Below are 12,929 nucleotides of genomic sequence, written 5' to 3'. Positions count from 1 at the left end.
ACACCTCCCCTTGGTTGTCTGTCTGATGAGCCCTCAAAATCAGTGTCCCAAAGAGAACCCATCATTTACATAACGTGTCCCTTCATCCATAGTCCTTGTTCCAGAAATATTGGGTTGTCGGAAAAGTCATGACGTATTTTTTCTGTTTTTCGTTGCAAAAATGCATCATGACTTTTCCGACAGCCCAATCCAACACTGCCGTCTATCAGATAAGGTACCTCTCCTGCTGTCCACATCCCATTGGCCAGAATATGGTCTCCACGAGGGCAGAGGTCTTCTGTCCCTCTTGGTTGCTGCTGAACCTGTGGAGACTAACCCAGTGCCTGATACACTGTAGATGCACGACAAATACTTGCTGAAAGAATGATGAACCCATTAGCAAGTCTTTTTGATCCACCTTGATTCCATTCATTTCTGCCCATCTCTACTGCAACTGCTCCAGTCCAAGCCACCAAAATCTTTCTTCTGAGCCAAATGCTTCCATTCTGCCTCCCTCCAGTCCATTTTACAGACTTCTGATATGATAAGAAAAATCTTCTCAAATAACCTCCCCACCTAAAACCCTTTAATGCTGTCCTATTGTTGTTAGCATATGAGGTCCAGGTGCCCTCACAAGACGCTCTGTGATGGAGCTGCCGCCCACCTTTTGAGGCTCATCTCCCTCCACTTATCCAGTCCTTTGATCATCTATCCTCTCCTCAAGCACACGCATGGTGTCTCTTCCCTCTTAGCCTGCACTCGCTCTGCTACCTCTGCCTGTAACATTCTTTCCCTCGCTCCGAGGGGTTGACCCTGTGCATCTTGAGCCTCATTTAAAGGCTGCACCCTCAGAGAGAGAAGCTGCATCCCTTTGAACAGATTGTTTCTTTGCTTTAAGCTCCTGTAGCTGATTGAGGATGTTTGGTGCCTCTCTCACCGTCACCGTCTCCGTATGGAGCTTGTTAGCAGGGACTCTGTCTGCCATGCTCATCTTTGTATCCCCAGTTCCTAGCAGAGTGCTCCATACACAGCAATGCCCCACTGAGGATTAAGCTGGGGTTTTGGCATCAGGAAATAGGTGAGGCCCTTCCTATTGGAGTTGGGGAGCATATTGCTTGCAAACCCGCAGTCAAGAAGTTGGCAGGTCGTATCTATGGTTTTGTTGATAGATTGGAATTTAATTAAATCAATTACACATCCCTTGTACAAATATGGAATTAAAATCTCATAGGCAGAATTTCTCCCATATATCGGGTTGTCGGAAAAGTCATGACATATTTTTCTATGTTTTTTTGTTGCAAAAATGCGTCATGACTTTTCCGACAACCCAATAGCTTTCCTGTTTGTCACGTTTTCTTTTTAAATGCAACTCATCTGTCACCTCCCCTGTGACACCATCATCCCCTTTCCCAGGCTAAGTTAGTTCCTCCCACCACTCTGCTCCCCAAACATCAGCTCCACGTTGTTAAAGGAAGAGAAAGCAGTTGTGGGCACATTGTCGAGGTTTGTTACAGGTGTGTGTGGTCAAGAAACTAACTCTCTGAGGACCTAGGTGGGAGAGTTTTTTTATATTACCTTATTCACCCAGATATGGGGATAGCTGTTTTTACCAACTAGTTACAGTCTTTGGTTCAAATATGAAGGATATAAAGACAAATTACCGAATTAAAAAATGGGCAAAGGACCTGAATAGACTTTTCCCCAAAGAAGGTACACAAATAGTGAGCGAGCACGTGAAAGACACTTATCATCATTAGCCATCAGGGAAATGCAAGTCAAAATGAGATAGTACTTCTCACCCATGAGGATGACTGTAATCCGAAAATGGCCACTAACAGGTGCTGGTAAGAATGCAGAGAAATTGAAACCATCATACATTTCTGGTGGGGATGTAAAGTGATGCAGACCTCTTGGAAAACAGTCTGGCAGTTCCCCAAACAGTTAAACAGGGCCGGCCGAGTAGTTCATTGGTTAAGAGTTGACTTGGGAGCATGAGCTCTGAGCAGAAGGGCCGCTGGTTCGGATCCCACATGGGCCAGTGACACTGTGCCCTCTACAGCTAAGATGGTGAACAACAGCTCGACCTGGAACTGGGCTTCCATGAGTCGCCGGCGACGGCATAGGCTGCAGTGAGGCTGCAGTGGGCTGTCATAAGCTACCATGAGTGGCCAACAGCCGGCGTGAGCTGCCAAGAGCCGCCATGAGCGGCTGTCCAATGGCCGGCGACCAATCTGCCTCACCCGGGAAAAGCGCAATGACCACAATACCAACATAGGCCAGTGAAGCGAGGTCCTCCACAACCAGACTGAAGAACAAAAGGACAGTAACTTCTTTGTTCCCCTTCCCTGATTTTCCAATGCTGTTCCCTCCCCCAATTCTCCAATAAAATCTTTTAAAAAAACCAAACAGTTAAACATACAGTTATCAAAATGTGGTCCATCCACACAATGGAATAGTACTCAGCCATAGAAAGGAATGGCGTACGGACGCATGTCACAGTGTGGGTGAACCTGGGAAACATGCTGAGTGAAAGAAGCCAGCCACAAAAGGACCACATGGTGTATGACTACATTTATGTCAATGTCAGAATAGACGAACCTGGAGACAAAAAAATAGATTTGTGATTGCCAGGGGATGGAGTGAGGGGAGAATTGAGACTAACTGGCGTTAGGTATGGGGTTTCCTTTTGGAGTGATGGAAATGTTCTAGAATAGATAGTGGTGATGGTTGCATAATACAGTAAATATATTAAAACCCAGTGACATGTACACTTTAAAATGGTACATTTTATATTACGTGAATTATACCTCAATGTTTGAAATGCTGAAAAAAGATTCTTGAGTATATCACCGTGTTGGGCCAGCACTTATTTACTCAACATGCTTTGTGTTCAGTAGCCTGTGGTTTCTTGTTTGGGCATTGTTGGTTACATGCAGACTGGGTCAAGATTCTGGTTTCCCTTGGAGAATTGTTAGTACTATCCAGATTAGTTCTGACAGATGTCTGTATTACTTCCCAGGCGCTACTCTTTCTGAGAGCATTGTGAAGCTACTTACCATGTTGTCCTATACTATAGCATGTCTGTTTACAATAGATGTGAACTGAAGAGAGCAAAGATTGGGTCATTTTCATCATTCTATGTGCCTAAAACAGCTTAAAATACAGCAAGTGCTCAATCAGTGTTTCAGTTTAGTGCAGTGGTACTTAACCCCGGATAGTTTTGTGCCCCAGGGGACATTTGGCAATGTCTAAAGACATTTTTGACTGACACAGCTGGAAAGGTGGGTGCTACTGGCTTCTGTATGGGGAGACCAGGGATGCTGCTAAACATCCTATGATGCACAGGATGGCCCCCACAACAAAGATTTATCTGGCTGAAAATATCAGTCATGTAGAGATGGGAGAGGTTCAAAATCCCTACTCAGAGGTTGACTGAGTAACTTTTCAGTCCCCCAAATTAATTCCATTAGAGGATGAAAACAAAGTCCCTTCAAGAAAAAGTAATAGTGACAATCATCCTTGTATTTGGTGTTCTCAGTTAATGAAATGTCGAAGATCATGTGTTCGTAACTCTTAAATTAACCGAATAACCAAGTTGGTGGGAGAGGCAGATCAGGAGGAAAAACTGCAAGGCGATTTGACTTCCCGACCTTGACTAAGATGTTATTAGCTTGCCTGAAATTCAGTCCTGCAGCAGAAAGCACGTGGTAAAATGTGCGCTGCTTGTCTGTTAAAGAGCCAGGGGAACATTTTACAGTGTATTTAATATGCATGTGGAAACAACCCCAGTCCTCCATAAAATATACAGCTCAAATCTTTTCTTCCAGAGTCTGGCAGCAACCTTGTCCCATACGAAGCCAGTAAGTATGTAAACATGGAGTGAACTTCACCCATGGCCCAGAACACTGAGGGGCACTGGTGGCAGGGCTCACTTGATCAGGGGTCCGCGAACTGTAGCCTACAGGCCAAGGCTGGGTGGCCTTCTGTTTTTATGTGACCCATTAGCTCAGAATGGTTTCTACCTTTTGAAATGGCTAAAGCTAAATCAAAAGAATGCACTATTATATGACACATGAAAAGTATATTAGGTTCAAATTTCAGTGTCTATAAAAAAAGTTTTATTGAACACAGCCACGCCCATCTGTTTACTATTGCCTGCGGCTGCTTTTGCAATCAGGCAGAGACTGTATGGCCCACAAAGCATAACATATTTACCATCTGGCCCTTTATGGAAAATGTTTGCTGACCTCTGCTCTACGGTTAAAGAGTTTAGCAAATTGTGTTTCCAGGAAGCAGTGAGGAATGAGAAGCTGCCTGGGCTGGAATCCCCGACCCCAGCTCTGCTGGGGAGGGGTCTTTTCTCTATCGAGCTGGACGTTCCTCCTTTGTTACATGGGCGGGCTTTGCTGAAGAATCTCTAGAGCCCTTCCAGCTCTTCCCTGTCTATAGTGTGTGGAGATTCCAGTCTGTTCAGTGGTTCCCAGGTGGCCAATGGGATAAAAATGCAGTGCTCTTCTCTGGGAGAAAGCCACGAGGCCATGTAGTCACACGACCACACTCTGCACTGAAACAGACACAGATATGTGTAGCCACTGTGTCTACAGAGAATAGACTTGAAAATTGGCTTTCTACGATGTTTGAAAGCAAACATTTGGCCACTTTCATGTGAGCTGGTTTTATAGATTCTGCAACCCAATTCTTTTTAACACAGGAGAAAGAAAGAAATGAACAACACTAATTATCGGAAAAGACCGGCATGGGATGGGAGCACAGGCTGGCCACCCAAATTTCAGGTTTTGAAAATTGAATTTAGCACTGATGGCAGGCTTGGTGAAAAGAACTGGTAATGCATCTCTGCTGCTCATTTAGTAGCAGGGCAGGGTCTCTGTTGCCCTTTCTGTTTCCCAGTACTGACACGTGGCTTTTTATCCACAGTCCAAGCGATCAAGGGTGGTCGGCACCAGCTCTCCAGCCTGGGGTCTGTCGCTATGGAACCAAGCTGGCCTGCTGCTATGGCTGGAGGAGGAGCAGCAAGGGAGTCTGTGAAGGTAATTTTGTAAAAACTCAGACCACCCTGTGCTCGAGGACTAGGCCAGGGTCTTCAGCGTTTTACCTGTGACACCATAGCTGTCACCAAAGCCAGTGGGTTCCTCAGCAGAGAGACATGGATAACTACCAACCTCCAAACTCTGGCTTCCTGTGAGATGTCTTCCCGTCCAAAATGTGGCTGGCACCATCAGGTTAGACATGATTTATTTTAGGAGAGCTGCCTTGCCACTTTTTTCTGTCGCTCTGTTAGTGAGCATGGCTGGGTTGTTTGTTATTGTTTCTAGTTTAATCTGGAGAAACCCAGTTGGGCCAAAATAGGCCAATAAATACCTCCTTCTAATTATGATTTTTTTCCAATTGATTTCTAATGAAATACACTTTTTAATTATGAATCACCCAACCAGTAGGCTTTAGTCACAAACATGAAAGTAAGCCATTTACTTTATAATTTTCTTACTCACATTTTGAAAGCCCATGTGCCAGTTTCTAGATGGTTTCAAGGATACATGCATATATGCAAAGATTTTAAGTATTTTTCTGATTTCTGTGTACAAATTTCAAAGGAAGGAATCACAATCTGCCTTGGACGTTGTTTCTCAGACTGTGTGTTAGGAACTCCGAGAGTCCTCTGATAATTTCAAGAGGGCTGGGGAGGACAGGAATTTGCATAGAGCTTTGTTTTTTATATGACTTTTTTATATTACCAGCACTCACAGTGTAGACAAATCAAATCTGCATTCATTCCTCCTGGCTGACTGTCTAAGCTGGGATGCACTCCTTTGGGGCAGAAACCTGGCCTTACTGTCCCTATGTCCCTCGGTCTCATATGCCTGAATCTCAGTTTCATCTGTTAAATAGGGGTAAATACACGACTGCATGTCCCATACACTTTAGGTGCTGGTGTGCCTCATGTTAGATTATAAACTGTAAAGCACAAAAATTTGGCTGTTTTTAAGAATAACAATGCTGCCTTCTCTTTGCCTAACCCCCTCCTCTCTATCTGGTTCAAAAATATCTGGGTAGACCATAGATGAGGGCAGAACTTGATGATATCCTAAATCTAGGAAATATTGGAAGACACTGATATTGCTCCTATATGCTCATATGCAAAACCCGCCACCATCACAGCTTCTTTGTGACTAGTTGACAGGACTATGCAGATACTTGAAAAAATATTTGAAGATCATTATTGCCCCTCTAGATGGAGAAAGTTAGACATCCCCCTGGGACTGTGTCTATTAGAGGGGTGGGTCCTCACGCTGACAGTGTCATAATCAAAGCATCGTCTTGAGAACCAAAATGATGTGCATGATCTTGGGCAAGGTAGGCTAGCTCACTTAGGCACCGTTTCCTCTACCGCATGGAGAGAGTGATGCCCACTTCAGAGGGTAAGGAGGATGAGCATTAAAGGGCATGGTATTCACCTGGCACACATAGAAAATACCTCATAAATTACCCTCGATTCAGGAAGGGCTAGTAACTCATCACAGACTTCCGCCTGTTAGAGCACCAGGTGATGGAGGAATTAAGTGTCACTTTATTCTTTTTCTAGACACAACATAGCACATTTTTATTTGAAGGCAGTCAGGTGGAAAGGGGCAAAAGCCAGGTCAGACACATGATTTGGAATCTCTAAGTCACACGAACATCAGCACCTCCTGCCATAAAATTTGCATGTTTCTGGTGAATAAATGAGGGTGAGCCTTGGCTTTCTGGAAGGGCTGTTCTGTAACTGGATCAGAGCAGTTTCGCCATGATGCACACAGCCAATCACATTCTCCATGCTTTTGTGGATGTTACGATACCATAGTCATGAAAGAATTTCAAGCAAGGTGTTAAAAGAGCAAGTGCAGAGGGTTCAAGCAAAATGCTCACCATGCACATTTGGCAAGCTGAAGAGTTTGTCAGCACCCCCACTGCCCCAGTCAAATGTTCAGGTTAATACCATTGAGTGAATTTTGTATCTAAAAAATCTATGTTATAGTTCATCCTGGACAGAAAAGTCACAGGCTCCTTGAAGCACCAAATAACAGGGTGGTTAGTCCCTGTTGCCAGGTCCCTGACTTGTAAGCCACAGGGTGGGCTTTCCAGGGAACAATAAGAGATCTTCAGGGCTTAAAAAAAAATTAAAGATTACTTTTCTAACATCTAAATTTAAAGCTACATCTCCAAGTAGTTATGTACAACCAAATAGACACTGGAAATCAAATTGTATCTCTTTTGTCTCCAAAAGTGGAAGAATTTTGCTTGGAAGCATTCTCCCCCCTACCTTCTCACTTATGATTTATTCAGGGCCATAAAATGGTGCCCTGTTAAAAGTTCTACAACTATTACTTTATTTACTATTCAAAACAATTTGAGTATCTAACTCAAATATGTTCGCAGTGCTGTTAAACACAGCAGGGGAACAAAGATGAATGTTGAAGTCCCTGTTCTGAAGGCGCTTAGAATCAGGTGGTAGATAAAAGCCAAATATATGTCTAATTATGTAATAAGGTGGAGGCTGATTGATTTCACGAGGGAAGCCTGCCAACGTTCCAAGGCGCTCTCAGAGTTGAGTGGAAGTTCACATGTGGCTGCAGAAACCTGTGAAGGGTTCTGGAAGGAAAAGCTAAGCAAGGTAGTCCCTGCAGGATCTGAAGGATATTAACCCCGGGAGGGGGAGGGGGGTGGGGTGCCCCAGGTGGGGTAACAGTAGAAAGGAAGAGGCAGAAAGCAACAAGTAGGTCTAGGGGATGGCAGGCAATCTAGTTCGAGCACAGTGCTGCCTATGTGTAGGGAACAGAGTAAGCTAAGGCTGCAAAAGATTATGGGGGCCAGATCACAGTTACAATTCATGTGGCTTATTCAAGAGACAGTAAAGATTATTTGATGACTTCTGTACAAAGTATGGCATGATCAGACCTATGCTTTTGGAATATCAGTTTAGGCTCATGTCTGACAGCAGATTTCCTAGGATCAGAGCCTGTAAAGGGGATTCTTGTACAGATAGTCTACGGAGGGGTGCTTTCAGGAGAAACCTGTAAGGGCATGAAGGAACATGAAGAAGCTGGGCGAAGCTCCCTGATCCCACAGGGAACCTTGGGGTGTCCATTGCACCCCAGAGTTTGTCCTGCCCAGAAACCAGGGGCTAGGGTGTTGGATTCCTGCATCATCAAGTACTGGTCACAAGCAGTGGTGGGGAAGGTGGGGAGAAAGGAAGGGTGTGGTTAGTGGTCCCCATTAACCAGATAAATATTTCTTCAGTGAATGATCTGGTGGTAGGAACAGAGAAAGGATGTTGTAACTGTCTGGTTTGAGGACAAGAAAAAAACAGAGATGACAGATTATGACTCCAGGTAACTGGGAGAGGAATGGTGACATTAACAAAAACGAGGGTCTGGAGTGAAGGAGAGGATGCTGGGGTCTGTAGGAACAGGCTTATTTAGAGGTGGACCTACTATGAGCCATGGAATCAATGGGCAAAGAAGTGAGCAGCATTCCAGGGCAAATGCTGAGTCTTTCCTTCATACCATGGCTATTTCCTGAGCTCCTACTAGATCCAAAAACTGCTGAGGCTCTTGAATCCCTATGCCTCCTCTCGCTCTCATTCTGTTTTTTTCTCTGCCTGTCTTTTCTTTGGTTTTTCCCATTTTCCTTTCTTTTCTATCTACTGCTTTTTCTCCCCATCTTCTCCCAATGAGCTAAACTCAAACTTTCCAAAATGTTTGGAGGAAAAAAAATCTTTTTTTCTTGCCCCCAGTGCAGTCAGCTAAACATTCTGTCCTTGTGTTTTCTCCCACGACTTCGTTCAGAAAACAGATATGGATTGAGCGCCTAATGTGTCTCAGGTGTCTGAATACAGAATAAAACAGAAAAACACACCCTGCCTTTGTCATGCTACCACCAGCATCACCACCACCATTATCATCATATCATCATCATCGTCATCATCATCATCAACCTTTTTGTTCCCATCCTTAGGCTGGAGGTAGCTCTGCGCCCCCCCCTCCCACCTCCAATCTGTGGGCTGTTCATTTCTACTGATAACACACAGCATTAAAAAGATTTTGGTCATTCAAAGGGAAAGTAGAGGAAATATGGAAGCAAAAGAGGCAAGTAACAGAAAGAAAAAGAGGGATCTTAGCGCTTGCTTCAGGAGTCTCTTCCAGCTCACACATTATATTTCTTTTATTCAGTCTATTGTGTTGACATGCAAAACTGGCTGATTGAGATCTGGGAGGCTTTAGTTCTCTTTGAATGACACAGGAGGAGTGGAAGTGCTTAGCAAGTTTAAAACAACTCGCATCATTGGAGTGGAGGGGTAGTAGGGTATGATCTAGTTCTCAAGCAAAACCCTCTCCAGTATCTTAAAGGTGAAACAGACCAGAGAGGAAGCAGACCATCCCCTATATGGACCCATGGAATTCTCTGCCGTACAGAAGGCAGCTGAGTTTGACACACATGTGTTTCTCTGTGCTAACTACTCCTGTTCTTTTATCTTTGTTCAAAACGCCTTTTCTTTTCACAGCTACTTGTGAACCTGGATGCAAGTTTGGGGAGTGTGTGGGACCAAACAGGTGTAGATGCTTCCCAGGATACACCGGGAAAACCTGCAGTCAAGGTCAGTCCAACGGATCAGGGTCCTAGTACAAACTGACCCCAGACCTTTCCGAAGCATTTCCAACACTGCACTGGGGTTTGTGACACAGGGAAGCGCTCAGGATTTCATAGGTCTGAACTCGAGACGCCAGATGAAAGTGGTTTGAGAACTAGAATTTTCAGACTTGTCTCACAGAAAAATATAAAAGTCATTCTGATGCTTTTGTCAAGATGCCAGATAAAAGGGCTCTTTTTCGCTAAACAAATACTTTTACTGCATATTTAAGCTACCGAAGTAATCCATATTTTTCACTAAAAAAATCAAACAATGCGAAAGGATGTAAATAAAAAAGTGAGTGTCCACCCCCAGTCCCTACTCTAGCCATAGTTAGCAATTTGTCCTAGTCCCCTGCTGGCCTCTTCTGTGATAGTACAGGCCTCAGTATTTCTCATGGGCATCTTCGCCTGTCAGCATACACAGAGCCACCTCATACCTTTTAAGCCTGTATCCTAGTCCATAGTACAAATGCTTTTACCATTTATGTAAACAATACTTTAACCACTATCGTCTAAGTTGTCTCCAATTATTCACCAAACTAGATTAGACATCATTCAATGTGTATCCTTGTACCTTGAGTGGGTATTTTTACAGAATAAATACCTAAAAATGGAATTGTTGGTTTGAATGACATGCATATTTTTTATTGTAATTGACATTTTAAAAGGACACTTGTGACTTTTGTCAAGGGCTATTTAGCGGAAGATATTAAAGAGTTTATTTATAATATTGAGAATAGTGGTTCTCAATCTGGATAATTTTGTCCCCCAGGAAGAGTTGGCAGATAAAATACGGATCCCCAGTTAGATTTAACTTTCAGATAAACACAAATAATTTATGCTCCAAATGTTGCATGGGCTATATGTACACTAAAAGAAGTACTAGTCATTTATCTGAAATTCCAGTTGAACTGGGCATCCTGGATTTTTATTTGCTTAATCTGGGAACTTTACCCCAGTGGACATCTGAAGATGTTTGAAGGGGTTACCACCAGCATCTAGTGAGTAGAGACCAGGGATGCTGCTAGACTTTTTACAGTACACAAGGCCACCCCCCACAATGAAAAATGGTTTGACTCAAATGTCAACAATGCTGAGGTTGAGAAACCCTGGCGTGAAAAAACCTGCAACAATTAAGGAAGTGTCCTCAGTCCTATAACGCAGTTGAGCAAAGAACCACAAATCAAGTTCAGCTGCCCTTAAAAACAGCTGCCAGTGGCCAGACGAGTGGCGCGTTGTTAAGAGTTGGCTTGGGAGTGTGAGCCCTGAGCAGCAGGGCCTCCAGTTTGGATCCCACATGGGCCAGTGATGCTGCGCCCTCTACAGCTAAGATGGTGAACAACAGCTCGACCTGGAGTTGGGCTGCCATGAGTCGCCGGCGACGGCGTAGGCTGCAGTGGGGCTGCAGTGGGCTGCCGTGAGCTATTGTGAGTGGCCGGCAGCCGGCGTGAGCTGCCATGAATGGCCATCCAATGGCTGGTGACCGATCTGCCTCAGCTGGAAAGAACGCAATGATCACAATACCAACATGGGCCAATGAAGTGATGTCCTCCACAACTAGACTGAAGAACAAAAGGACAGCAACTTGTCTGTTCCCCTTTCCTGATTCCCCAAAGCTGTTCCCTCCCCCAACTCCCCAATAAAATCTTTAAAAAAAAAACTGCCAGGGTCCTAGAAGGGAGAATGGAGTTGCAGAGAAGTGCAGGCACCCACTCCGCTCTGCCATGCCCAGCCCTTGCCCCAAGTGCAGAGGTTAGCTGTACACACAAACAGCCTCTCTTTGAGCTGCCAGCCCTGCAGCCTCAGAGAGGAGTCTTTTCATCTCCTATGTCCTACCACCAGTATAGAGGCCAGCGCCCTAAGGTGCTTCCTATTATAAAACCGCACCCAGCTGCTTGAGAGAGTTGCATCCCAAATCATGCTCTCATAAGTAATAATTCAGCTGTACCCTTCCTAGTGGTTTCACACAAGGAAACCTATTTTTCCAAATGTCTTGGATTCTGTACCAAGATGCCTTCTAAGAGGTTTGAAATAGAGAAGATACTTTTCATGCTGGTTGTCAAGTCTCAGTGAAATATTAGCATTGATGGAGGGGTCCAGTTGACTCAAGTTTGAGACTGTCTGTGTTCCTCCCACAGCCTCCCTGCCCCAGAGCAGCCTGATCAAAATCCATATATATCCATCGTTAATGGCAATAGGCCTCAGTCCTCCACTGATGTCTTTCCCAAAAATGCTTCTTCCAAGACAAGAGTGAGTCACTTCTGAGTTAGGGCCAAGTGAGTGTATTCCTGGATTTCCCATTGTGTCCAATCAGCATTCTTCAACTGCCCCTTTTGAAGTGGCTAGGATCCTTGCGGGAGATGGTAGGGTGTGGGGGATAGGCGATGGAGCAGGAGCTTTCAGATGTCCAGCTGGGGTGTCGGAAAATCTCCATATGAGGTCCTTTCCAGAGGAGAAAGTTGGCCACTTCCTTTTTTTCAAGGATACACTTGCCTGCTGCCATGCTGAATATTTGTCTTCAGAGGAATGTGGTTGTTTTCTAGTTCTCTATCTTCCTTAAGGGGTAAAGACATGAGGCACCCAAATGACAGCATTTGCAAACACAAGCTCCTCTACCCATGATCACTTTCAAGGTTTTATCTTCCTACTGTATTATTTTTCATTTTAATAAAAAAGCTGTTGATTCTTAATGTTTAGAATTATTTTTTATAAAACACTGAAAAGCACAGAGAAGAAAGTCACCCTCAATCTCACCAACTGAGAATTAGCATTTAGAGCATAGCCTCACAGGCTTTTTTTTTGCCTGTTCTTTTCTTCTGTTTTTTTTAATTTACAAATTTGGTATTGAGGAGCCTTCTAAAATGTTACCCACTAGGAGTGGTAAGGAGGCTGTGCTGTCGGCGTCTGTCATAGGTTGTTTGGGATTAGCATTAAAGGCAGTATGATCTCAATTGTTTATTGATACCTTTTTACTCAAGCAGTACATACACAGAATTGTGCATATATCAAAAATGTACACATAAATGAATTTTCAAAAATACCCTAGTAAGTGGTATTCAAATCAAGAAGCAGAAACTCAACAGCCTACCCGAAAACCCTCCCACTCCCCTCTGGTCACTTGCCCCCACCCCCAACAAGGAACCATATCTTTTTTTTTTTAAGATTTTTATTGGGGAATTGGATGGGAACAGTGCTTGGGGAATTGGGGGAAGGGGAACAGACAAGTTGCTATCCTTTTGTTCTTCAGTCTAGTTGTGGAGGAC

At 44.1% G+C, this 12,929-nt stretch overlaps 1 protein-coding gene across 1 annotated transcript in view; it reads left to right on the top strand.

Moving 5' to 3' along the window:
* The window catches only part of EGFL6 (EGF like domain multiple 6), a 57,300-nt gene that overhangs the window by 14,649 nt on the left and 29,722 nt on the right, over positions 1 to 12,929 (top strand). The window contains exons 3-4 of the mRNA XM_019630665.1: positions 4,915 to 5,027; positions 9,539 to 9,631. Of these exons, the coding sequence (XP_019486210.1) occupies positions 4,915 to 5,027; positions 9,539 to 9,631 (206 nt within the window). The remainder of the gene's footprint in view (positions 1 to 4,914; positions 5,028 to 9,538; positions 9,632 to 12,929) is intronic.

This window comes from Hipposideros armiger, unplaced genomic scaffold (assembly GCF_001890085.2).
Source record: "Hipposideros armiger isolate ML-2016 unplaced genomic scaffold, ASM189008v1 scaffold_927, whole genome shotgun sequence".
In the NCBI taxonomy this organism is placed as follows: Eukaryota; Metazoa; Chordata; class Mammalia; order Chiroptera; family Hipposideridae; genus Hipposideros; species Hipposideros armiger.
This window is presented reverse-complemented; position numbering and strand designations above follow the sequence as displayed.